Genomic DNA, 27,319 nt, shown 5'->3' with positions numbered 1-27,319 from the left:
ATGTATTCACATGTGTTCGCACCTTCCCAACACAAGGCCATTCTCTGTTACTGCCTCAAAAACAGGGCGTTTATTTTTAGCTGCCCAAGCCCAGAAACAATGCGCCAATCGCAAATTATCACCAAGGTTGGGCACTTGTATAACTCCTCAACTTTTCAGCAGCAGCTTTTACGACTCTTACCAAACGCGGGTTCGCAGGAACTCACGTCACACTTCGTTCTAGTAAAAAAAGTGCGCAGTAGTGAGCGCAGCTAGTAAACGATATTCGTCGATGTAGTAGACGCTGGCACTAATGCTGGTATCAGTGTCAACGTGCAGCAAACACTTGTGGAGATTCTAACTTGCCAGCAGCGACCGAATTATGTTTGCATTGCACGTAAGCCCGGTATTGCCAGTCGCACATCGCCCCAAAAGTGTTCGACAGCTTGCTGGAAGTGTCGCTCCTGGCTTTTTTGCCGCCTCCCCTCTCGGTCCGCCGCGCACTGTTGACAGAAGCCGTGGGGATGCCAAGATGTCTACCGTTTGCTCGCGCGGAGGCCCCGGGAAGCCGAACTCTACGCCGACCGTCTAACGCCGCTGAGCAGCGTTTAGTTTTTCGGCCCGGCTGCACGCAAGCGTAGCTTCGTGGCCCCAACAACGCGTAGCACACACTCGAAGCGACTCAAATCGGGGGCACGCGCTGACCGCCCAAGGCGGCCGACATTGGCGCGAGCGGCCGAGCTACTCACAAATAATGTCTTTTTGGGAAATCGGGGATCCAGCTGCGTGAAGTGAGAGTGCGACTCTTGGAAAAGGTTTCGCCGCGCTCTTTCTGAGCCAGTGTTTCGAGTCTCGGGGCACGGCAAAGGTCCGCAAAGCTGCATCGGACTTTTCGCCGGCACGGACGGCGACGCGAGATAGCCGTTTGCGCATGCGTGGTTGCCCGTGTCAAGTCCCATGGAACGAACTGCTCACTTCCCGCGATGGCGAACGGTGCGGAGGATGAAGGCAAATTATTAAAAGGATCCAAGATATCTGTAATGGTCGAAGAAGCGCTCATCGACGTCATTATAGTTTCTTTTAGCTACGGCGGCAAAATCTTCCAAGGAGCACTCCTCGATGTCAGCAAAAAGTGAGTAAAGCGGCTGGCATAAAATGCACTCGGAGGGTCTTTCCTCGTCGGAGATGAGCCAGATAGGCCTAGTTTTTCGCTGCCTGTTGCCTGCGATTTCGTCGCGGTGGTCCAGCCTAGCAAGCTGAAAATAGCCGAAAGTACTTCTCGGCATCGTTCCGAACCTGCAGATACCAAATATGTGCATATTTGCCCGATAAATAAGAATTTAGACTTTTTGGGCTTGTGCATGCACAATGCAGGCAGCGTTCCCTGCACTGCAATGGGGTTTGGAAAATATATCTCCCTCGTTGACGGTGTGGAACTTTTCGTCACTAGCGTACTGAACGTTGTTTGTGCCGGTCCGAAACCCAGGGCCCTCAGAGGGCGATGCAAATACGAGCTTTCTTGGTTTTTCTTCTCGTCCTTGGTAATTTCACCTCTCATGGTATGTAGGCCAAAGTGTTTCTTGCAGGCCGCTTATTCCCCTTGCATTTTAGAATTGACATGATTAGGGATACATTTTGAATGAAAATAAAGAACGGGTCATGTTGTGGTTATAGTTTGAGGGTGTTAAGAGCGATTTTTTAATAATTGCTGCATCAAGGTAGTAAAAAAAATTGAAATGTAGGCAGTTCTATTTTATTTCTAAATTATTAAAAAAAGAAAAAGCCTAGCCTACGTGATACAGAATCCCAGGTGTGCAGATCCTGTACATGCAGGCGTATGCCCTGCATGCAGCACGACCACACAATTCAGTCTCTGCCCTTATAGTTGTTGATGCCATACCTCCTTACACAGTGTAATTCGGTGTTGACAACAGAATGTCTGTGATTTGCCCAGCAAAGGATGTCTTGCATGCACTATGCGAAGCTATCCAACGAATTCCTTGCACAAATGTACACGTCTTGACCAAAACCCTTTGGTCCATGCGGGTCCTTAAGGTACATACTCGAAGACTCTAATAAAAAAAGGCTGGTCCACTTCATGAGGGTTTTTGATTGTGAGTTACGTTATGCGCAAACCATGCACCCATTCATTTCGTGGGTGTGGTTCCACGACAAGCTACAACTCCTGTGATCCAATAAAAGCGTCTGAGCGAGGTACCGCACATTCCACAGAAGCCTATGTATGACTGCTCGAAGTGCATGGGCTGGAGGATTCTGCTCTCTGCTGCAAAATCAACCAACCCCTGCTAAAGTACTGTCTGTTTGTATAGCAACATTGCATGGTTTTAAGAAAGCATTTGTGTATCTGTGATACACAGAGGGGTAAACGGAACTGAAACCCATGTAAAAGGAAACATGTCTGTGTCCTTCAAAAGCAGTGAAGTGAGCTGTGTTTGGGAAAGCTCGTGCCACACAAACCAGCACAGCCATAAAGCTGGAAGAAGAGAGTATGTGTTTAGTAAGGTACGTTGTTGGGCTAGTTGGTTCATCTTAGTAAAACATATAAAATAGCGCAACAGAAAACAAGGACAAGAAGTAAACAGGACAGGCGCTAGCCCGTCCTGTTTACTTCTTGTCCTTGTTTTCTGTTGCGCTATTTTATATGTTTTACAGAGTATGTGTTTGCAATATGCCGAAAACTCAACTCGCTGAACAGCCAGTGAGACAAATGCAGGGGTGACATCATTTCAGTTTAGACTTGGAATTACGTAAAGTTTGCATTTGGTGAAGGGGATCATGCTGGTTATGTTACAAGAATAAACGAAAACCAACAAAAAAGGATGAAGACGGGAAGAGCCTTCTTTCTGGGAAAAGTAAGAGAAAGGTGGATTATGTGTGTTTGGTTGCTGTTTAAAGCAAAAACATGTCAGAACGACTTATTGCTGTGGTGGTGATGAGGCACCGTGGATAACACGACACATTGATTGCAGAACAGTGTTCGATTAAGCATCGATGCAGAGCTTTTCCCCGATTAGTGTTGCATCTTGGGTAACCCATCTGATGTCTCGGTGGAGTGCCGAGGCTTAGTGTTGTCTAATCTAGAATTAGGGTTCCGTGTTTTCAAAGTTTGGTTTTGAGAAAATTTGGAAGATGTTTTTGCAAACATTTTTATCTCGAATGTTCTAAGTTATGAGTTTTCGTGGCATTGAATTGGGGTTTTAGAGTTCAAGCTCGCATGCAAATCTGGGAGGTGTTTAATTGCTCATCAAGCATATTAGATGTAAAAAAAAAAAAATGTGCTTTTAGTACGTTGGTTCAAGGAGGTCTTCTTAGTTTGAAAACCGGTTGCCAAGAGTGAGTGCACTTGCAAGGCAAGCAAATTGGTGAAGTGGTGCGAGGTTGATTCATTGAGCGTCCAGCGTCCAGGACTCTGTGCACTTGGTCAAGCGACCTGTGTGACACACCAGTGTGGCCTTTGTCGATCTGTTAGACTGCACTGCCTTTTATGCCACCGCACACGTTCGCAGACTTCATTGGAATTCCGTGCAGATGTGCTCCAGTAGGAACGTTTGGAGGCAGAGCCTCGTAATTTTTCAGTTCCTGATGCCAGCAGGAACAAGATTACCAGTTTGTTAACACACCTGAGACTGGGTGAGAAAATCTTGAAACAACCAAAAGTAGAAGAGACGGGGAAGGGTCAGTCACACGACGTCTCAAACTCAGCTGATATGTTTATTCAGTAAACGTATTAGCTGAGTTTGAGACGTCGTCTGACTGACTTTTTCCCTGTCTCTTCTACTTTTGGTTGTTTCAAGGTTTTCTCACCTAGTCTCTGGTGTTTTAACAAAATGGTAAACTTACACCAGCTCGCCTGCACCCTCACTGTGTTTTAGGAACTAGATGTCAGGTACCCAGTAAACCAGTGGTCTCAAACTCATTTGAGTGTAGGGGCCAGATAGCCCACCCCCAAAAGGTTGAGAGACAATGTAGGGTGGGGGTTTTAAAAAAATTTCAGAGAGAAGGCACCTCACGCTCTATGCTTTTTGTGAACTTGTAGTTTTGCCAGCGACATCTTTAGCCTTGATTTGTTTGTAGGACTACTTTGGGCCTTCACTTGTTTGTAGGACTACTTTGGGCCTTCACTTGGTGTAGTAACAAGTACTAAATGGCACCGTCCCACTAACATGCTGGCATTTTTAACAGGACAAGAGAGCAAGTACACTGTCATTCCCTTTGCTCAGTTCACTCGGGAATTAATTAAGCTCAACGTGTTAAAAAAAACTTAATACGGCAGTTCTCGCTTTTCTGACAATTTTTATAACATTCTGAGAAATTACTTGTATTTTAATGGTGATATTTTTCGAAGGCAGGAATTCCAAGCTCATAGCTATCTTTGGCAGTTGCTCCTGCTGATCGAGAGTTTGCGGAGCCGAGATGTGTCCTTTAACTAAGAGCTCGTGCTTGCAGCCTAGTAGTGGAATTGTACAGGTGATTAACATGACAAGAAGCTGGGAAGCAAAAAATAAAGTGAAGCACGGGGCAAATGAACGCACTTAAGTATAAACTATGAATACGTTAAAAAATCAGCTATGTTTCGAGCGGAAAAAAATTGGTGAGATGCGATCACTACGGCAGATGCCATTTTAAGCGCTTGAGAAATGGGAACGGGGACTCGCAGCCGGTTGCCTGCGGGCAGCGTCCCAGCGAGTCACAGGCCACGTGTTTGAGACCCCTGCAGTAAATGCTCAGCATCCAGGTAGCAACGCAATTCCTCCACAGTAAAAATCTTGCATACCTTCTGTGCCAATCAGTGGAAACGACCCACTCCCATCTGCCACGTTGGACGATGGTGGCGCCTCCTCTGGGTAACGAAAATCGCAAATGTGCAGTGCCTAAACTCTGTTTCATAGCTAGTGTGCAGTGGTGTCAAAGCTTTTGGCGTGAGCACACGGTTTTATCTAGCAGCTCATTTGAACTGGTGACAGCGTTGCACACCAAGTATGAAACTGAGTATACTTCTAACCCAAATGCCATAGAACATGTGTTAGGCTTACAGTTAGGTGAGAATACACATCAGGCAAGTTTGCAGAAATATCGGCATTGTTTTGGAGCCAAGACGCAAAAATTTGGACTTTGTCGAATTTATCAAGACCACAGAAAACAGGTTCAGAGAACCATTTGCCGGAAAGGCCTTAAGAGGCACACGAAGAATGATACGAAAGTGGGTCTTAGCAGAACGAGCCCACGTTGCTTCTCTGTCCCTAGCCGAACGCTGTTCTCTCTTCTGGCGTCTGATAGGCACGGCTATGCCTCAGTATGTCGCCACTTCCGTTCAGTGATGCCCTCTTAAGTCGGCTTCTTTTTCTTGCGAGACATTGTGAAGGCGACCAGAGAACATTTAGCAAGTGTGCCTTCTATCATAAGACTGATGAAGGAATGGATGGTATTTGCAATACCCTTTGTATTGGGCGGTAGCTTGCGCCACCTGGTCCAAAAACATTTAATCTCACTCCTCTTTAAATCTTGCTATACATTCCGTCTCGTTAAATCATCTACCCCACCAATTTTCTGTATTATCATGGTTCTCTAGACCTTTTTCACCAGTCTTCTAACCCCCCTTTTTTTATGTAATTCTTTGTTAGTCTGTTCTTACATCCTTGCCAGCAAACTGCACTCGTTCCAAATTTATTACCCCTTCAAGGAAGGCAGGACGAAGCTCGGTGCACTTCAAACCCACATATTCTAGCGTGTCGCTTTCACTATGGCATATGGCACATATGTGTCTATCTCTTCAAATTTAATCCGATATGTCTTTGTCCTTTACAGTCCCATTCTCATAAACAGTGATGTGCTTCCCCGTGAATTATCAAGCGGCTATCCTTTTCTTATATCCCGTTTTTCTGACCTATACATTGCTAAAGATGATTTCTCTTGCACTCTTCCCTCTCAAATTTGCCTTTCTGCTTCTTACTGGTCAGTCTTAATATTCAGGCAAGTAGAAGAAAATAAAAGTGGTAAAAATATGTATTTTGCGACGTCTTTACTCTCTGATAGTGTGTTTCACCTTGGGTCAGAGCACAGACAAAGAGTAATCACATTTTTTTTTAAAAATGGTTGAGTCGCATGTAGTTGAACGTTTATCTAACCAAATCTTACAAAACTGTGCCGCTTCTATCTCCCCTTATCATTTTGTTCAGAAAGTAATTTAAAAAATTAGTTACCTCTTGACTGGAACCATGCAAATGTGGTCCCAGTGCACGAAAGCAGATAAACCAAAAACCTGTAACTATAGGCCCATATTTGTAATGAATGTTTCTTGTACATTAATTGGCCATCTACAAAGTAATGTGTTTCTATTCCCTTTCAGGGCAGGCTTTTCTTGTGATACTCAAGTAATAGAATTTACTCGTGACATTACTGTTTCAATCAATAGTTGTACTCAGATTGATCGGGTCTTTCTAGACTTTTGCAGTCTTTGACTCGGTCTCGCACACGTTTCTTCAGATACCTGCCATGCTTCTGGCATGGCTTGAGGCTAATCTTGTTGAAAGGTGCATGGTTCTAGATGGTGTGAACTTGTCAGATTTTAATGTGTTATCCACAAGAGTCTGTTTTGGGCCCTCTTCTTTTTCTTTTGGTGTCTTTAAACGACTTTGCTGTGCATGTTTCTAGCCGTGTTCGGTCAAATGGTGATGACTGTTGCATTTATCATATTTCTTGCGAAGTGGTTTCTTAGTTTTTGCAAGATGAACTCCGTTTTATTGTGGTGCCATATATGGAACATGACCTTAAACTTCATAAAATGTAATGACCACAGAATACTTCCTGAATGCTGCAAGCCTATCATTTGCAACGGAGTAAAAGTGTCTGGGGGTTCTGTTTCCTAGTTACCTGTCATGGAACGCCCATGTTGTCTATCGTCCAAGGCCGGTAGCACGTTAAACTTTCTCATCTGTAACTTTAGACAGGTACCTCTAAAATTCAGAGAAACTTGATACGTGCCAAATGTGTGTCCTATTTTAGAATATGCTTGTGCAGCATGGGATCTGCACACAAAGGTAACCATAGCAGCGATGAAAATGCTGCGTCATTTGTGTCAACAGGCGCCATCGTTGAAAGTCTGCTACTATTGCGCCAAAGCGCTGTTTTTGCCAAGAATTGTGGCACACCTGCGCCGAGAGGGGCTTGAACAAAGCAAAAAATACTCATTTTATTATTGGTCGATCCTAATATTAAAGGAAGTTGAAGGAAACAAAAATTGTACAAATATGTATTTAACATAGTGCCTACCACCATATAGTTTGTTTCATTTTAGGTCAGAGCACAGCCAAAGGCTTAAACACATATACTCACAAACAGACATACTAAAAGGGCGAGTCAAAGGGAATTCGCAGCGCTTGATTGCTTTAGCCAATTAAAGAGCATGTCCAGGTAGGTCACGAATGCCATGATGTCGCGCTTTTGATGCTGCTTGATTGGTCCCATTCACTCGCAGCGTCGCCTGCTCATTGACTTAAGATGAAACGAAGTGCAGACATTGCTCTTTAACTGTGCTGGCCTCGTCATCGTCAGAATTTCTAGACGACGTGGGCGATGTCAGGAGCTAAAAGTTGAGAGAGAAGTTTGCAAAATAGTGGGATGGCGGCTACTGTAATAATACAGAACCAGGTTTTTTTTTACTCCTGATGATTACACTTGATTATTGTCTGCCACATGCCTGCATGGCGTGGCTACAATGTACCGTGGCAATTGCGCCACTCTCGTCATCCTTCATGGCCTCGCACCAGGGCCAGAGCCATATATAGAGAGAGTTTGGCCATTCATTGGGGAAGTATAAGAGGCAAACGAGGAGGCACCATTGGGTGAAAGCAGGCTGGGCATGTTCCAGGGGGTCTTCACAAAATCAAATGTGGTCAACCAGAAGCCGCGAACACCGTGGCGGTAGTTACGAAAAACAAAATGAATGTGTGTCAGAGTAACTCAGTCGCTGAAAATGTGGTATACGTGATGTTTCGATCACGGTCATGGAAAATCGTGGTGGAAGATGTATAAAGATATAAAAGCATGAGCAAATAGCAGAGATCGACGTAATCCATACGCCAAACACCGAGGTTCGGGCATCTGCCGTCTGAGGAAAAGAAAGTTTGAGCGGCATATTCTTTTTGCATAATCATAATCAAAACATCACGTGCACCATATTTTCAACCATGAAGAGTTAGTACATTTAACTTTTCACACACTTGTTAAAAAAAGTGTCTCGCTACCACCTCTAGGGGATTATTTTCGGCTTCTGGGTAGCCAAGAGAGCATGTCCAGCCCTCAACAGGCGTCTGATTCGTGCCCTGGTTCTGCCTGCTCCTCCCATTGACCAGACTCTTTCGATATACAGCTCTGACCAGGGTGCAAGTGTCAAACTTCACCACTTTGCACTTGGGTGCTTCCCCCCCCCCCCCTTCCCTCTCCTCTCCTCTCTCTCTCTCTCTCGTCGAAACGTTGACCAACGTCAGGCCCCTTACTTTTTTTTTCTTCTTTTTTTTTTTTAATTCTTCATTCTACTTTTTATTTATCAGTTTACTTTTTGTACGCTTTTGTATTTACCTTTGACTTTTATTTTGTCATTTTTTCCGTGTAAATTAATTAAATTTTTTTCGGCACTTTACTCTTTTTTTGTGTGTGGCTTTTTTCGGCATTAAATTAGATTTTTATTTTTATCATCTACAGTTGCTGTGTCTGCGCACTCTACTTTCGCCTATGTGTGTGTGTGTGTGTGTGTGTGTTGTGTGTGTGTGTGTGTGTGTGTGGGGGGGGGGGGGGGGTTCATGAAGCAATAGTGTCTCCGGCAGGGATGTTCTTAAGAATTTCTTGTGTGTGTGCACGTGCGTGCGCGTGCGTGTGTGTGTTTAAAGAAAAACAGAAAAAAAAAACTGATGGAAACAACGGAAATTACAATTCAACGTTTCGGCCTGAGACATGTCTTCTTCAGTAAAATAAAAACAATGGGCTAGCAAAAAAGAGTAAAAGCCCGTTCACACACTTGCGACTTCTTAGGACCGAGTGCCTTGAAACCCCTTAGAACCTCTTGCAACAAGAGGACACACCGGCACCACCTAACGGCTGGTAGTGGAACACTTGATGGTCCCCCGTATATTTACTATTTCTTTTGCGTGTCATTCTTTCTTGGCTCTAAAAACTTTAGTCAATGTTATACCAACAATGTTATAAACATAAATAGTATGTATGTTTGACCTCGCAAATACCGCCAAACCTTCACTCTAGTGAAATGCAGTCCCAGGGTCACCGCATAAATGGCGCCAGCGTGTCCATGTGTTCTAGCCAATTATTCGAAATAAATCATTTTGCAGTGCAACATGGTAATGGGAAATCAAGCTCTAGATACAGGAGCTTCCAAATAAATATACAAGTATGCTTAATTTAGTTCTGTTATCTGTCGGTTTTGATTGAAAACATTACTCTGTGAGTATTACTCCGTCCTAGTATTAAAGTAGCAATTACTATAGTTTTGTTTGTGGTATTGCTGCAACAGTACTCGCATGCAAGGTCCCGCCTTACACCTTCGTGTCTCAAATGTCGAAGTTGAAGGGGACTAAGACAGCGGGAGTATTAAAGACAGGAAGGAGGATTGTTTAAACAAAAAGAAAAAGAACACGAGACTTGCTTGACGCTGGTTTGGCTATCCCCTAACAATAAACGAAAAGACCTCCCTACTTGCCCTCCTCATCACCCCTTGTAAAGTTGAGACAGCACCCAAGTCGAGAGCTACCGTGCAGCCAGGCAGGCGCTCAATAACCCGGTGGCCAAGCGCCTCTAAGTGGTGGGTCGGTCGATGAAGCTTCTTTGCCTTCTCGGTCGCGTCTGGTGGCACCTTCGAATTTCGCCGCCTGTTGCCGCCATAGAACAACGCATCGTAGACGACACATAGATGCTCTTGTCTTTTATGTTCGACTTTTCTTTCTTACGAGCGTTTTTTTCTTACAAGCAGCCGGGAGCATGCCTCAAACCGCCTTTGCCCCACTTTTGTCACAAAGAGAATTTTGCTGCTGACGCTTCTGAGTGAGCGGACCACTTTTCTTTTTTCATCAGTCCCTTAGTCTTGCTTCTGCTTACTTTTTGCTTCCGACACCTCAATAGACCCTTTCCGAAATTCAGCCTGGCCACTTTAATAGCTATCATCGTCTGAGTGTATATCATCTGTTCATGCTAATGGTGGCCTTTGATAGCTGGTGAAGCAAGAATTTGAGGACAAGCGCCTGAACATTCAATGCCACTGTGACAAGTGTTACAAGCTTCTATGCGCTATGCTTTTGAGGGTGTCATGTAAATCCTTGAAATGCTCGGCTTCGGCACGCCCAAGACAGCTCATGAAGGCCCCCTATGTACAGTTGCGTTTGACTGCATTGCGGCTGCAAGAAACCAGGACATCCCCGTTTCTTATGTCGCGTCCCAGGCTATTCCTTGAACTGGATTTTACGCTTCATACGAAGCACAGATGTGCCAGTGACTCACTTTCGTTTCTCAGCGCGACGCAGTCACACACTCAAACACAACTGTGCGTAGGGACCTTGACATTCAAATGTAAAGACCTTTATCAAGAGTTCTACTCAACTAAATGTCTTGAACAGAGCGGTAGTTTTTTTACATCGTCGGGGGGAAGTGGAAAAAAATAACTGTACAGTGAAGAACACCGTAACTTTCGTGCATCTGCCATCGACTAATAGATACTAGATTTTAACCGCCATTAAGATATTAAAATTTATAATTATGTTTGAGGCTCTAGATGTCACTGAATTTGTGAAAGGGTTTATTGTAAGGTGCTAGACTCGCTAAATAAGCTACGCTCTCGGAGTACCACATTCCTTTTCTTTGGCATTTTGCCCACAATACAGTCGCTCTATCCAGCAATATTCTAAATTCGCTGCTGCATCATTCAGTTACATGAGTCAGTATCATCATCATTGCGTTTTCTCAACGCCACCGTTTTGGGTCCAGCGGTCCTTTGCTTGTTGCTGTTCACTGTTTGCTGCGTGCGCACGCTGAAGTCTATCGCTCAGCACGCCCGTTTTCCGTGCTACTTCAAGATATGAACAACACGACCTTGATTCGCTGCCACAGCTGCGGCAGCTGGCGCAGGCGCAGGCGACGGCTACAGCTCGGCTTGGCTCGGCTAGAGTCACTCCTCCGTCTTCGCGTAGACCCAAGATGGCAGCGCCTGACGCGCTTCAGTCGCGTAGTTCTGGAGTTTCGGTACTCTGAAAGCGTAGCTTTATTTAGTGGCTCTATAAGGTGCCCGAGCTTCTTTTTCGCCTTTCTCGGTCCATTTTGTTGGGCAAGAGTGCCGCAATGATTGCCGTCGCCGAGGGAGTCTTTTCCTATGTATTTTCTGCCGTCTGCAAGCTTTTCTTTTTTATTTTTTTTTTATTTTTTTTTTTTTTGTGCCTGGAATTGAGTTTCTTAAAATGTCTCGTATAGTAATGTGTGCGAAGTGTTTGCAGTTCATTTATCTCGTTGCTCAGACTCATTGGTGACACTCGTCAATATGCGCAAGCACCTGCTACGGCGCGCATGAGGTGAATGAGGCATGTCCTTGAGGGCGAGTGTACTTGCTTTCCCAAGGAGCTTTTGGGGGGCGGGAGGCCTTTTTGAGAAAGCAAGGAGCCCTAGCAGCATAGCCATCTCCTGTAGTCGGCGCCTATGCTGGTAAGGACCCGTCACGCAGCCTTGACCACCGATCTCTATGACGATTTGCTGGATCGCTGGTCAACCTTCTGCAAATGCGACCACCGGTCGGCCATCTGACGTCACCCGCTCTAGCTCTGTCAAGCCTAGACACAGGGTGTCTAGCAAATTATTATTTTGAAATTCCCTGATTTTTCCAGGTTTTCCCTGACAATTTCAGGTGGAATTCTCTGACCACTGCAGAGGCAGTTAAATATATAAGACAGTTACAACACAAAGCATTGAGCGCTGTAAGGATCATTTTGCACGGGCTTAATCCAACTAGCATATTCCGAAATATTTGGGTTCGTCGAGTCCGGATTAAACGAGCATTTTCTTGCCGCCGACACCGTCAGTGAAGAGGCCACTTCGAGAAACATGATGAAAACACGACGCCCAACCACACACGTCAATAACCGAATGGCAGTATGGTCGCCAGACGCACACTTTCGGATACTTTCGGCTTGGCTTGGATTGGATTGGGGTCTGCGGCTTTTCCATTTGTTACTTAATCTAGTAGCTTTAACTGGATCTAGCCTAGTGTAGCACCCTCAGAGTCCAATCCAATCCAAGGATTGGACTAGATTTCTCGGCTGTTGCCTGTGCATCAGGTAGCACACTCTACATCGAGGGAGCAGAGCCTGCGCTCCGCTCCAAGCAGAATTTATTGCCTATTTTTCTGCCCCCAAGTCCTCAAGTCTTTAGCTCAAGGCACTCAGTGTCGTTTCCAGCTCATTTTTGCTGACTGGGCTCGCTTTTTGACAATATCCCTGATAATTCTCTGATTTTTCCCGGTAATAGCAATTTCCCGGTCACTAGACACCCTGTGACAGTTACCATGGTTACAGTCTCTAGGTCACGTGACAAGATGCAAAGGTCACGTGACCACAGCCTTGACAACGCTTCAGCAAGTGGCGTAAGATGGCCGACTGGCGGCTGCGGTCGCGCAATGGGCTCGAAGCAGAGATCAGCGATCCAACCAATAGACTACTTCCATAAAGCCCTGCATGCAACATGGCGTGCGTTGCACTCTGGGAACTAGTTGGCCATGGAGGCGAGTGGCATGGTTTCGATTTCGATCGACACGTCGACAAGAGATTATACACAGAGATTATTAACGGCCGTTATCTCATGTTTTCTGGCCCTGAGAGCGTCATTTTTGGTCTCTAAACTAACCTAAATGGCCAGACCTCGAAGCTTTAGCACAAGCCCGAGACGTATAGCTTGTCTTAACACATGCTTGTATTTTTGTACTTGAGCCTTTCTGTTAGCATTTCGAGGTATGTGGACGAGCCGGTGCTGGGAATCTCGACGCTGCAAAGCTCGGGGATCTTGCTTGTGTACAAATCAACAAGCTGTAGCAACCAATAAGTATGCATACATCTCGCTCGCGCCTTTACATTAGTATTGTTGGTCAGGAAGTTTGTTTCGTGCGTCCATAGACGAAAGATTACTTTTTGCAATTACTGCTTTTCTTAATACGCCTGAGCACGCGAGAAAACTCAGAGGCGCCATTGAAAAGCTCCATTTGAACGCACTTCTTATCTCTTATCTGTACTGACCCGCAGCACTGCACGAAGTGAAGTCACCACCCGCTTGCATTACACTACTATTCAGCATCGCGTATGCGGATAAAGTTATCCTGCAATCATATAGGCACATTCGCACATGCAAACTGTTTTAAGAAAGCAAAAGTCGAGCATTTGATTGAAGAATGCCGCACCGTTCGTCGGAAGTGCGCCGACGGGCATGAACCCCTATGCGGTGCACCAAATCAAAGCACATTTGGCGGTTGCTAATGGCCATTATATTTGTTATGTGTTTTCTTTCTTCCTGACTGAGTATGCCGAGATAATTTCAGACACACCGTTCAGACACTGATCTTGGGCGTCGGTAAAAGCTCGTCCAAAAAGGCTTAGTGAGGAGTAGGGGACGCTTGTTAATGCTCCCGTCAATGCTAGCCGATTTCAGCGTTTGCAAAAACTTAATCTTCTATCAGCATAAAATTTGAGTGGGAGATATATGATGACATGAGGAAGACATCATAGTAACTTTTCTGCAGTAGTGAGGTCAAATTTATTGAGTTTCCTTAAAAGTTTGTGCGTTAACGCTGGGCTCAGCTTTGATACTCCTGTGAGGACGCGGCTTGCTTTCCGCCCCATTAAGTAACAAGAAGCGGACGTTTGGCAAACAAAATACGTGTAAGGCTCAAGGTGACCAAATTTTAGTTGTAGTTCACTGGTACTAGACAGGATTACTGAAACTGAGCTCAAAGAAGCACTCGAGGGGTGAGGTGACTAAACCACATCTTACTACGTTTTCATATGCTCGCACAATATCCGGTGCTTCGGGAACCAAGGAAAGTTCCCCGGTCATCGTTCTGTATCGCTCGAGAATGAGTGCATCGTACATTCGTGAAAAGTCGGATAATTGAAAAAGCAAGCAGCGCGTTCGGTCGCGGCGAGATAGCATGAAATGAAGCTGCTCAATCGAAACCAAAACTGAGTGGCCAACTAGTTCCCAGAGTGCACTGCGTGGTATTTTGCTGCGAAGGGGCGCCTCGGTTTTGGAAGAAGTCTATTGTCATAGAGATCATTGACCCCCAACACATAGTTGCTGGGAAGAGTACCCGAAGAGCAGTTCATTTCCCTTTTGTGCGTTGGATGAACCATGACTCCCGAAGAGATGTTTTCTCCAAATTTTCTTCAAGACCAGCACGGTGCAGTTGTCGAAGTCTATTGTATGGTGTAAATGTCGGGATTCTGTTTATTAAATTTATGATTAGGGTTCTTAATTGCCATTTATGTTGCTTCTTGACCAGGCAGAGAGCTGCCAAACCTTTACTTTTGTACGAACATGTACGAAAACATGTGCATTTGTACACGTGTACGAAAGCATGCATATTCATACAGGTGTAGACAAAAACATGCGCACTTGTCACATTCAATTGCACAACACAACTTTTCTCAATTTTTCTGTGAATATTAAAAAAATTTCCTCAATAGAAATTTCAAATATTTTTAGTTCAGAACCCTCTATGCGTTTGAAATCCACAGGGTGACGAAGGACATGTTTCTTTTCATGGTGTCAACAATGAAACGGGGGAATGGGGTGGAGAGGAGGACGGACGGACAACTTGAGAGATTCCAGATGGTGATGTTGTCAAAGGTTGATTTGGCAGAGTTTAATTTTACAAACTATTCCCATCTAAGTACTTGTACAATGTTTGGGATTAGGACATCATTAATGCGCGGTGGAGCTTTTAAGTCCACACTGAATATCGCACTCTTTCTCGCAGCTCTCCGACTTTTGTACATGCTCGCCTTCTTTACCTCTGACCAAAAAAAGCCAATTACTTTTAACCTGACTGGTGCCACGTGATGAACTTCCGCCCCATAATCGGCTGGCAGACAACATAAACATTCGCCGATCTTCTAACGACCATTACATACCAAGGTGTCGGAACAGAGTATTTTTTGTTTGTTCTGATAGTGATAGTGTTATTTATTTGGGCTCCAGAGAGCCGCGGCGCCGCAGAGAGGCAAGTTGCTCATACCGTGAAGGCCCGCGGCGCCACATCCAGCAATGATAAAATGGTTTTGTACAGATAAAGTAAAAAAAAATGGCAATGGGGGTTTAAATGGAACGTGTGGATGAGGGTGAGCGGTTGATGTTGCGATTGAAGAGGGTCGAGATCGCTAGGCCGAGCAGCGATCTTGACGGTGGTCTTCGCGGAGCCGCCATTGGCTGCTAACTTCTAGCAGGCCGGTCTCTAGGATTCTGGTTTCAGTTTCATTCCACAGAAAAAAATCGCGTTCAGATTTTGCTTCGGAGTGAAAAAATGTGTAAACGTGCAAAGAAACCAAACTTAAAGAAGAAAATGAAACACTTATTTTTATCAAAAAGTTTGTTATTAAAAAGTCGTAGCAAGTGTTCTCTTATTGCAACAATAGAAAATAAAAGAATTGGGGTAAATGGCACCGCGAGGAAGAACGGCCTGAGGCACTAAGCATGATCTCGGAAGCAACACATTCTTAAGTTGATCATGCTGTTTAAAGCCTGAGACTATGGTGAAGGAAAAAATAGGAAATTTTAAAGTCAAAGAAAAGGGCACAGGAGAAGACATCTGTGCCTTTTTCTTCGACTTTAAAGCTTCCTATTTTTTCCCTCATCACAGCCTCGGGTTTTAAACAACATGATCAACTATCACCAGCTGGCCTGCACTCTCACTGTCTTTCCACATCCTCAAGTGTACTTGGTGAAATGCAACTCGACTTGAGAGCCGAGAATGCCCGCTCCACGCTGGCCTGTGTAGATGATATACCAAGGGTCACTTGCGCTAAAGTGTACAGTTCCGATTGGCGTTCCTTTCGATTTTCCCAAAATTTAAATAAATTACGGTAATGATTTTTCAAGGGTGTGGCTCCTTATCCAGCATTTTGAGCTATGTCCAGTGGGCCTAGGCCGAGCTCACTTGTCACATGAGCTTGTGCACCAGCCTCAGCTTCTTTTTCCTTAAGGAATACTTCGAGGGCATCTTCTGGTTTCTCTGGGTACCAGGGCCCGTTTGCTCGAAGCCGGTTAACTTTAACCGCGGCAAAAAGTAAACCGCCCTTCCCTACTAGGTACCTACAAGTACCTAGCCAAGTTCGACGAGGGCTAGATGAGCGATAGCTCAGTGTTTTATTATGGGTTGGTAGCTGGTGTCACGTATTGGTTGTAGCAAATATTGGTGGCTTTCGTGGAAAAGTTCCCGAAAAGGGGGTGACCCAGGTTTTCGCGATGCAGCGCGGCATACATTTGAGGTGAAGAAACACTTTTTGGTGCTCGTGGTACAGGTATTGGGTAAGGTAAAACTAAATTAACCCTTGTTTGGGTAATTTCTCAATTTTTGGCAGTCTGAATTGAAGACAACCCTCGTTGAAATTTCCTCCTAAGTTCAAAAGAGGATGATGAAGTTCAGTCCTAGAAATGACGAGGAAGAAGTGAGCAGTGAAAGGCGGGTGGTACACTGACAGCATAGTTGGCCAGCATGTAAGAACTGTATAAAACACCATCGTGAATTGGAAACCATGTAATTCGGCTCCGGTGAAAATAGACCGATTACGAAATTCCCTAAACATCGAAAAGAATGTTGGAAGTGTAATTCTACGCTCTGCGCGCGCTGGCTTTCCCCATATATAATCATAATAAGGCTTGGACGAACGCACGTGCAAGGCAAAATATGTTTTAGGCTTTTACTTTAGAACAGTTACTGCTGCAGATGCCAGCACATGCAGCATGTGTAACTACACTTGTAGCATGCACCTCGGTGCTTAGGAAATTTAGCAAAAGGTCTATTGGGACTCTGTCTGCTTCTGCGTGCTATCATACCTGGCCGATTGAGTCAAGGCAATCCACTATTTTATTTCAAAGACTTCGCCATGCCGACAATTATCACTTAGGAAGGGCCAGAATCGAGGGACTATCTAAAAAATGTGGCGAGGTCATTGCTTATGCTTTGCGATTTAAGTGAGGTAAGGCGAAGCGAAAGCCTCCTGCACCATTCATTCCTGACTAACACGCCCAAAATTGCAGCTATTATGACATATTAGTTCCAGAGCGAATGGCGCTCGCTCACAGGCGCACCGCCATGTTTCCCCACCGTCCCTACTCTGCTGGTTACGTGTCCTAAAATTCTCCCTCGTATGGAAATGCGGTTAACTTTTTACAGCGGTTGAAGTTAATTGGCTTCGAGCTAATGGGCCCGGAAGATACTGAAATACCTGAACTTTCCTCTTGAACCGAAAACTGCTAAAAAAATATTTTCAGCTTCACTTCAGAACAAACTATTAAATGATGTTTTGATTATGTTTTCATTCTGCCTAAAAATATTGTTCTTTTTAGTTTTTCGGTTGTTTTCATTGTGTTCCGACACCTTGCCACAAACATCGCTTACTGCCACTGCGGCGCAATGCCAGGACTACTCGGATAAAATATAATGCGAGCCCTGAGCAAACAAGACGACAATGGCACAAACAATGAAACAATGAAGAAAAAAAAAGACAGACTCAAGCCAGTAGCATAGCCTGAGAAATGCTTATGGGGCTTCAGATCCTTCCTTCCTTCCTTCTTCTCCCCCTCCCCCTCTCCCTCTTCCCCCCACCCCCCCACCCACTTACCTCAAGTCATGGACAGCCCACCCACTTCCACCCCCACGGAAAACTTCCTGGCTATGCTGCTGACTTGAGCAGACAATAAACAGCATTACACCGAAAAAAACAACAGAAAAAAGGTTAAACAAAAAGAAGAATTGCATCGCCAATTTTACGCTTCGCCACGCGGTTCTTGTGAATATGACGACTGTATGATTTACTGGCAGCTCTGCCCACATCCCTAAACTTAACCCCTTGCCCCCCTCCCCCCCCCCCCCCCCGCCCCCCCCGCACAAAAAAAACAAAAGTATATATATATTCTTTTCGCTTTGCTTAATTTTGCTTAAATTGGAAGGCAATGAAAGGTTCTACACGTAGTATTATTTTAAAAGCGATACAAAACATAGTCGATAAAAAAAAATCCGCAATTTTGGTCACAATTGTTTGCCGAGGCACGTCTGTGGATTTTTATAAGGATTGGAGCGACGAATAATAAATAGTAGTTATAATGTGGCCTTTCCTACTTGCATATGTATCACACTAAAAAAATATAGATGCTCTTTTGAATACTTTGAGATTGAGAGTGGTTCAAAAACGCCACACACGAAAATCGTCAAAACCCACCATCGGCATTTGCCCTTTTTCAGCATATTTAGAGGCTTAAGACTCGAAACCAAGGCAAATACTTCTAACGAAATGTATTCTGGCTAAAAGAAAGATGTGAAAAAAACGCAACGTAAGAAAAAAAAAAATAATAAAAATGTTTTTTTTTTTTATACAGCGTGCTGAAATTGAACAAAAAGTGAAAGCACTCTCTGTTTCATAATTTATTTCTTAGTACTCGTACATGATAAAAAAACACAAACTTCGCTTAATTTAGAAGGCAATGAAAGGTTCTACACGTGGTATTATTTTAAAAGTAATACTAAACATAGTAGACTCAAAAAAAAAAAAAAAAAAAAATCCGCAATTTAGGTCACAGTTGTTCGCGGAGGCATGTTTGGGGATTTTTACAAAGATTGAGACGACGAATGATAAATAGTAGTTATAATGCCGTTTTATCTACTTGCATATATATCACGCTAAAAAAATATAGACACTCTCTTCTGAATACTTCGAGATTGCGAGTGATTCAAACACGTTACATACGACAATCTTCAAAACCTCGTCGTTCTTTCCCACTTCTTTGAGATTTTTTTTTTTTTTTTTTCCCTCAAAAATTAAACATGTCAGGACATTAAAATAAAAAGGATTGTTCTTCTCGGAACATGCGCCACGAAATATAAAAATTTAAAGCAAATTAAAAAATATGACTGCCATTCGTTGCCTGAATCCAAATGAAACCGCCCATATATATATATATATAGCGTGTTTCAGAGAACGCAGGCCAAATCGCTCCTGCGAAATCTACTCATCGCAACGAAAAAAGGCTTGTGGCGTTTTGGTCCTGGGCCAGGGGCCCGTTTAGGAAAATTATCAAAGTCCGAGATAATTAAGTTGTTAATTATTTTTGCGTAATTAACTTTTTTAATATTGTGTTTAAGGGCATGGTTTCAATTAGAAAATTGCTCAGCATCGCTGAAAAGCACTAAATCAACAAATTGCACAATGATAGAAGGCGCGCGAACCATTTTACGGCTTTCTGAAAAACCGCACAAATTCGACGGGTTTTTAAGTTTCGGTTCGCTATCGGAGCGCATCTGGGCCCCCGGCGGCGCCGTGCCCCGTGGAGAGATAGTGCGACCAGCCTCTGCTGGCGTCGCGCGATGACAGCGCAGCAGAGGTTGGTTGCACTATCTCTCCATGGGGCGCGGTGCCGCCGGGGTCCAGGTGCGCTCCGATAGCAAACCGAAACTTAAAAACCCGTCGAAATTGTGCGGTTTTTCAGAAAGCCGTAAAATGGTTCGTGTGCCTTCTATCATTGCGCAATTTGTTGATTTAGTGTTTTTCGACGATGCTGAACAGTTTTCTAATTGAAACCATGCCCTTAAACACAATATTAAAAAAGTTAATTACGCAAAAATAATTAACAACTTAATTATCTCGGACTTTAATAATTTTCCTAAATGGGCCCCTGGCCATTTTGGTCCTGGGCCCCTGGCCCAGGACCAAAACGACACAAGCCTTTTTTCGTTGCGATGAGTAGTTTTTGCAGGAGCGATTTGGCCTGAGTTTTCTGAAACACCGTGTGTGTGTGTGTGTGTGTGTGTGTGTGTATATATATATATAATCCGTGAAACATGCACCCCAAAACCTTGAACACGACTGAAAGCAACGGGATAATGCAAATAGTCCGTCCCTCTGCTCTAAGACAAGATGACCTCGATTGTAAAATAACTATGCAAAGTTGCTCACAGAAGGAGCCTCGGGATAGACAATAAAATTCATCAAGGAAGGCAATTTTCGGACTTTCACTGGAGTGCAAACTTGTTCCTGCTAGTTCCCTATTGAAATGCATAAAACGAAAATTTTGTTGGAGACATGTCAAGAAAGAAATTACCTTCCGCAACGCAGTGCCAGAAAATGTATTAGTGCCTCTGCTTTCTTCAGAAGTGCTCATGAATGGTAGTTTGAAAAAGGAGACAGTTTGAAGGAATTCAACCTCCGATAGAAAATCTTTAGCCTCAAAACTGGGAAATGTGCAACCGTGCTGCAAATTGTTTTTTTAATTTAATAAAACCATCCCCAAGTCCATTTGTCCAGTGGCTGCTGAGGGGTCGGACCAAAAAGTTCCCATTGGAAATACATAGGGCCTGGGGAGCTGCAGTACCTTGTTATATGCCTCCTCATTAGAAGTGAATGATACATTTGCAGTGAGCATGGCTCGTGTTTGCCGAATCAGCTACGCTCACCGAGCTAGAATGTTTGGAATGTGTTGCACATGCTAAATCGCGCATAAATTAAAAGTTGTTAAAGGCCAACCTACAAAATCATTTTCCGCAGGGCAGGAAATTCCTCCTCGCCGCCCCCTTTCACATTTACCCCTCTCACAGGATAAGCCTGGAGCATATCCTGGCTTATCTAGCCCCAACTTGCAGGAACAAAAGGAGCCAGCCGTGAAGATAGCAGTGAGCGAGGGGGAATTGGGAAGGGTGGTGAGGAGGATTTTCGTACTTTGCGGAAAAACGTTTTGTAGGTTGGGCTTTAAGGGAAAATGAGCAGTTAAGGGTAAGTTTTCTAAACGCAGAAAGCAGCTGGAGGGTTAATAGAAACCATTTTCTAGATTCTAGAGTTACAGCTGTTTTCAGCATAATTATTGTTCCTACGTTACTCCAGTTCCGAGCTCGGAAAGCAGTGAAACGGTGTGGTGAATAAATGACTGCACAAAGGGGACAAAACATGCATTGCTGCTTTGGTAGCTACTCAGCCACTGGAAGTCTGCCCAGGGGCTGGCAATAGATTTTCTCACATTTGTTTTACTAAGGGTCCTGTTGCAATATCAGTGATTTGTTAAGTTCAGACTGCGCGTTCAGCTGCGCTTTGCAACGATTCGGCGCTCGTGAATTGGTGGTGCGGTTGTCACATAGACGTCCGGGGAATTGTTGTTCCAGAAACATCCCGTTCGGCATCAGCCCCTGGGGCCCAACGGGGGGCCAGGAGCCACGAGCCGAGGGCACGCTGGGCGAAGCGGCTCTCGAGAAGGGGGACAAGTTCCATGCACTGAAGCAGAGGCACACATACTTCCAGGAGAAGCCGAGCGACGAGATGTCTAGCCGCTCCTGGGCCAAGTCGCGCAAGACAACGGGGCGCAACAGCCGCGACCAGAGCGTCCGCATGCGCCGCCTACGTCCGCGCCAGGTGCTCTGCTCCCACTGCCGGGCCATCTGCAATGAGAACTCTGAGAATGTGCAGCTAGGCAGCCTGAAGAAGGAGGCGCTGCCAGTGGTGAGCCCCTGCCTGCCCATGCCCAAGTGCGAGCCGGAGGCGCGTCTCCCGCCCAAGAGTGGCGTCGCCCACGACGAGGACGTCATGATCATGCAAACGTCGCCCTCCCCGCGCACCGAGGAATCTCCGACGAGGACGGTGTACGCGAGCATGGCGGAGAGCCTGGAGCTGAAGAACGCCCAGCTGCCGGCCGGTGCCGAGGAGTTCCAGTCGAAGAGCGAATACCAGGCGGTTGCGCTGGTGCCGCCGGCCGTCAACCGCATGATTCTGCGCAAGCGCAAGTGGACCGACGCCGATGACATTGGTAGGAGTTCGGGCCTTGTGGAGCTGGCCCGGCCCCAGAGCAAGCTTGTTCGCGCCGCACTCACCAAGACGAGCCCCGTGATCAAGATCTCGTTTGCCAATCCGCAGGGCAAGGGCACCGTGGTCAAGATCCCGGCCAAGCTGACGGGGCCGAGCGACACAGACGGCGACAGCAGCATGGACTGCGTGGGACTGCGCGACACGAGCAGCACACGTGCAGCCAAGAAGGCGTTGAAGAAGGCACGGCGCGACCACCACAAGAGCCCGCTGCTGGCCTCCCCGAGCCTCGCCAAGCACAAGCACCACAAGCACAAGGTGAAGCGGAAGCGGCGCCACCGGGAGCCCGACGAGCCACGCAACGACGTGGAGAACAGTCCGAGCTACGGGCTGGACGAGGGCCCCGCCGAGGGCTTCCTGGGCGAGGGCCGCTCACACAAGCTGTCAATCAGCCTGCGCCGTCTGGGTGCCAAGGCCTACATGCGCTGCAGCCCCAAGTATGACGACCTGCTGGCGAGCAGCGGGTCGGGCAGCGAGTGTGGCGACGTGCCTGAGTTCCCCAAGCTGGACCCCCTGCGTGAGATGGACAAGGTGAAGCCGCTCATGATGCGCATCAGCACGCACAATGTCAAGCGGTGCACACTGGACGGCGGCCGCGAGATGGCAGTGGGCGACATCGTCTGGGGCAAGATCCACGGCTTCCCCTGGTGGCCCGGAAAGGTGCTCGCGCTGAGCGTGTCGCAGCGCGACAATGGAGCCACCATCAACCAGCAAGCGCACGTGGCCTGGTTCGGGTCATCCACCTCGTCATACATGCCCTGCCAGCAGCTGAGCCCCTTCCTGGACGACTTCAAGAGCCGTTACAACAAGAAGAAACGGGGCCCCTACAAGGAGGCCATTCGCCAGGCCACCCTCGAGGCGGCGGCCTGCCAGGAGCTGCCGCCGGAGCTGGCACTTCTCTGAGAGGCTGCAAAGCGAGTCTGCAACACTACAGGGTACGCTTCGGGGGTCGTCCCGGACACACTAATGTATAGAGATGCGTGTACATACCTCTATTTTTGTTTGCCGGAACCGTTTGCCGCACGACTGGGACAATGCGGCCGATGGCTTCCTATCGGGTTTAGTGGTTTCTAGTCACGGTGGTTTGGGAGTGCGGTTGAAGGGCCGTCTCATTCCTTTTGGCGGATGTGGCCTGTCCAGAGCCTCTGCTCTGAGCAATCCCACCTGGCATCTTGTTGGTTGCCAGCCTCGGCTGTGCTCGGTGTGTGCCTTTCAACCTTGGTTTATTTTGTGTCGGCGTCTACGGTCTCGTTTCGCTGCCTGTGTGCTTTTTGTGGTAACCACCCAGTGTGACTTCATTTGCTCCCGTGCTTATCCCTCCCCGTTGTTTTAGTATCGGTGGCATCCCGTCGCTGCGGGTGCCGCGGGGCTGGCCCGTGCGGTGTGGCAACCTCAAAACCTCTGTACGCGCTGTGAACGAGAGCTTGTTGCCGGTGGGTTTTGTCATACTCCAATGGCCCTTGTTGCTGGACTCTTTGGCTCATCTCCTTTTCCATGGTTCATACTTCCAGACTCGCACCGTGATAACATGAAACCCAGTGCTCAAGATAGTGTCATTGCTCCTCACCCCATCCACTTGTCATTACTAGAGGCTGGATGTTGAGGCACTATGGAGGTCAGTTTTAAAAGCTTCACGGTTGCGTTGGAAGTTATCTGATGGGTACGAGCAATCTGCATTTTAGAGCATTGTGGACAGTTGGTAGGTTTGGCAACACTAGAACCTCTAGTCAAAGAGGAGAAGAAGAAAATAGTGTTAGGAGAATAGTAGATGTTGCTGCCCTCAAACAACATTTCACCTTGTCCTCCTTTGTTGGACAGCAGGTTTCAAGTCCCACTGATTTTCCATAAGTCTCTATAAATGCCTATTGACCTTGTCCGTTGCAGAACTTTTAGGTGCATATTTTAGGCCTCAAAAAGAACTCTGTGGTGCCTTCAACATCCAGTTTTTAGTCATTACTTGCAGCAAGGTTGTGCATTAAATTTTTCTAGGAATCACGTTCAGCTGTCCCAAAGTATGCATTTTTTCTGCTATAGTACAACCAATGCAGTGGGTCTTGCTGCTATCCGTAGCATCCGTACAAAGAGCTTAAGAAAGAGCTCGGGTGAAATGTTAGCTTCACTTCTGAAGAAAGGTCTCTGTCAAAGGGGGTGGCGACTTGTGGATAATCTTTTCTCGCACAACGGTGAGACAATGTCTGGAGATACAACTAACGGAGGAAAAAACTTAGATTCTGCGACATTGGTTCACTTATTTAAATTACACTCTGTTAATTTTTTTAACAGTCTGGTGGACACGCTTGTCTAAAAATAAACTTTACACGAAAAAAAAAAATATTTAAGAGCAATATTAACGGCGAGATTTATTTGTAATTTTGTGCGAAAAGTCCATGACGTCGTGCAATGGTCATTTGCTCTTTCCACCTCAACGTGAAGGCGAAGCCAATCCACTTCTCCTCCACGTGCCTGAAATGCCAAGAGAGAAAACGAGTGGAAAGGAGGTGACTACCGACTAAATCGCATTTTGCAATGTCAATATTGCTCTAAAAAATTAATTTTTTTCGCGTAAAATTATTTTTTTGACACGCAAGTTCCAACCAAACCACTAAATTTTTTTTTTCTTTCAGTGGTTTTTTAACTGAGTGCGAGCGAAGCCAGAGCTACAAGTGAAAACCTTGTGCTTCGAGCTTAACTGCTGTATTTGCACACTTGTGCTGTGCAAGCATTCAAGGCAATGTGCTTGGGCTTGTAACTTCAGTTTCACTTACACTTAATGCCCAACAACCAGAAAGGAAGAAACCACTGTCCCGTTTTCACTCTGTTCGAAGAGGAGGAGTGGGAGCATGAAAGGAAACGGGACTGGTTTTTGTCGTACGGAAAACGATACGTCGGGTTTTAAAGGGTGACGTACACTTCGCGCTTTCCTTTTTACCTGCCTCCTCCTTTCCTATATCCTCCATTTTTTCCCCTGCCTCAACACGGCTCCCCTTGCAGTTTAGGAGAGGAGGACGATGAGGATTATCTTCCCTGCAGAAAACCGAGGCTGTACGTCAGCCTTTAAGGTGCCACAAAGTGTAAACAACTCCGTTACCAGAAATACTCCCTGCGGTAGTATGACAAAAGGACTATGTGCTATAGTATGTATTTGCGATTGAAGTGGAAACTGTTATTGGACGAGATGAGATTGACTAGAAGCTCACTGAGCGAGAGGTTTACTCTGCCGTTGTATTCAAGCCGCCCTCCAAATTTTTCAATGCCGATAGAGTTGTGACCGCTTTGCTAGAGGGTTCACCATCCAGGATCAGTGCAAGACCTTGATTGCGCCATGTAGCATGTGTTACTGTTGTGCATTGGGAATTGCAGTGTTAACATGTGAGACGGAGTTGGCATATTGTGCAGGTTTGTCAAAGCAGTGGTCTTTACGGGAAAGCAACAGCCGACTTGATTGCATTGTGTGATGCCCCTACTGTGATGACTGTTGACCTCAAAAGGAGATATCACTTGTAAACGTGATTCGGAGGCTGCTCACCGACCCTTGGATTCACTGACATGACATTCATATTCATACCAGCCTCTTCATCACAGCCTCTGAGGCATTTAGTCTGTGGGAACACAGCTAATCTCATTGTAAAAAGTGTACAGGAAGCGAGAAGGTTCTAAATAAAGCTGTATCCACATCAGGAACTCTGGTGTTCTTATGTCAGCATGATCTGCTTGCCACTCGGACAGCTGCAAAATTTATTGCTTCTATTGTTGATCATGCTTGTATACTTCTTACTGCAAAAGATTACAGCTATGTTTCAGAGCTGGGCACAATACTTAAAAAATGTATCTTTGATACCGATACCCCTTACTCTCAAAAATTGTATTTCCGATACAAGATACATAACCTTAAATTGATTTCGGATACGGATACTCGATACTGTATCGTCAATATTTCGGTACATCACTGAAATTGCCAATATTAATAAAGCTATTAATATGATTAGCTAAGTTATGAAATTTATCCGTGGTTTCTGGAATATTTAGCGTATTCAGTATAACAAACTATTTTCGAAAGAGCTTAAACGAATCCAGCCACACGGATCTCTTTAGGCTCCACTGTTGGCGCGGCGACTTTCGCATTGGACTGAAGCCTTCCTCAGCTCTCTCGGGTACGGGGGATCAAATGACATCGCAAAAATAGCTTTTTTTATCAAACAGAGAAACCGAAAGCTATCCTAAAAATAAAATCCATGCACTTTTGTTTCCTTTTGGACCCTTCAGCAATAAACACAAAAAAGAATAAGGTCTCCCCTCGGTCAGTTGCGATCAGCCGCGCCCAGCTGGCAAAAACAACAACAACAAAAAAAAAAAAAGAAGAAACGGAACACTTCTGAGAACATTGCAGTTTTGTGTTGTGAGGAATTACAGGCATTTGGGTGAAATTCGGTAAAATGCCCAAAAAACAGAGAGTCTTCTACACAGAGCGGGATTCTTCCAAAAAGCCCAACAAAACAAATCTGCATAGCTACGAGTTGGAGATAGTCCGCACTCCCCTTCGCTCTGTCTGCGTAAGGAGTGGAGCGAGCGGGCCCCAGGTGGAAAAGGGGGCCGGGGGGGGGGGGGGGGGGGGGGGGGGGGGGGGGGGGGAGGGAGGGGGGGGGGGGGTAGCTTTGGCATTTTGGGGGGGTTTCGACCCCCCCAAACCAACCCCCTGTCTACGCCACTGCTCACGCCAGTGCTCTGTTTTGTATATGTGCCTTCGGGTTTTTCCTCTCCTTCGCCCGTAGCATTTAACGGTCATGGGAAAGGAGAAGGGGGGAGTCAAAATCGGGGCCAGGCGTCCTCTTTTGGACAATGCAGTTCTGTGAAACTGTTCGCACCATGTCAACAACGATACTCCCCCGGGCCATAACTCACGCAGGAGAGAAGTGTCGGACCGTCCTCATTGGCACCACCATGTTTACACTTGTGACTACTCGAATATCTGTGACAGGGTGGCACACGTTGCTGTTGCTGGCTCTCTCTTCCTGGCCCAGTTGCTTGAAAGGGCCACATTCCGCACCCAATCCCAATTTTTCATATAACCGTGGGATGATATGGGGGGTCAGGAGTGAAAATGACGGAAGCTTTTTTAAACGGAAAGCTGACAGTGATCATGACAATCCATCTTTTGCAACGAAGGAGTATGTGACCTCAGAGCCGTGCCATGACCCGGAATCTATCGATGCACCAGCTGTCTCCGTCAC

At 45.9% G+C, this 27,319-nt stretch overlaps 1 protein-coding gene across 2 annotated transcripts; it reads left to right on the top strand.

Annotated features, from left to right (window-relative positions):
* Window positions 1-25,772, top strand: LOC8035942 (PWWP domain-containing protein 2B). 2 transcript variants are annotated; one of them, XM_040208690.1, is made up of 3 exons: window positions 1,053-1,111; window positions 2,573-2,574; window positions 21,398-25,772. In XM_040208690.1, the coding sequence occupies exon 3, from the start codon at window positions 21,552-21,554 to the stop codon at window positions 22,992-22,994; it is 1,443 nt and encodes a 480-aa protein (XP_040064624.1). In that variant the 5' UTR covers window positions 1,053-1,111; window positions 2,573-2,574; window positions 21,398-21,551; the 3' UTR covers window positions 22,995-25,772. The 2 variants fall into 2 exon arrangements, with proteins under 2 accessions (XP_029823544.1, XP_040064624.1); XM_029967684.4 differs by lacking the exon at window positions 2,573-2,574 and having other exon boundaries at window positions 1-1,111.
* Window positions 25,773-27,319: the final 1,547 nt, after the last annotated feature.

Source organism: Ixodes scapularis, unplaced genomic scaffold, assembly GCF_016920785.2.
Source record: "Ixodes scapularis isolate PalLabHiFi unplaced genomic scaffold, ASM1692078v2 PGA_scaffold9__187_contigs__length_104089568, whole genome shotgun sequence".
In the NCBI taxonomy this organism is placed as follows: domain Eukaryota; kingdom Metazoa; phylum Arthropoda; class Arachnida; order Ixodida; family Ixodidae; genus Ixodes; species Ixodes scapularis.
Note: the sequence above shows the minus strand (reverse complement) of the source record. Positions and strands in the feature narration are given on the sequence as shown.

Bases quoted from the DNA above. Each gene is read 5' to 3' on its own strand.
- LOC8035942 (XM_029967684.4), top strand. From the start codon at position 963: ATGGCGAACGGTGCGGAGGATGAAGGCAAATTATTAAAAGGATCCAAG. The intron at 1,112-21,397 runs GTGAGTAAAGCG...TTGTTGTTCCAG, and splicing joins CTCCTCGATGTCAGCAAAAA to AAACATCCCGTTCGGCATCA.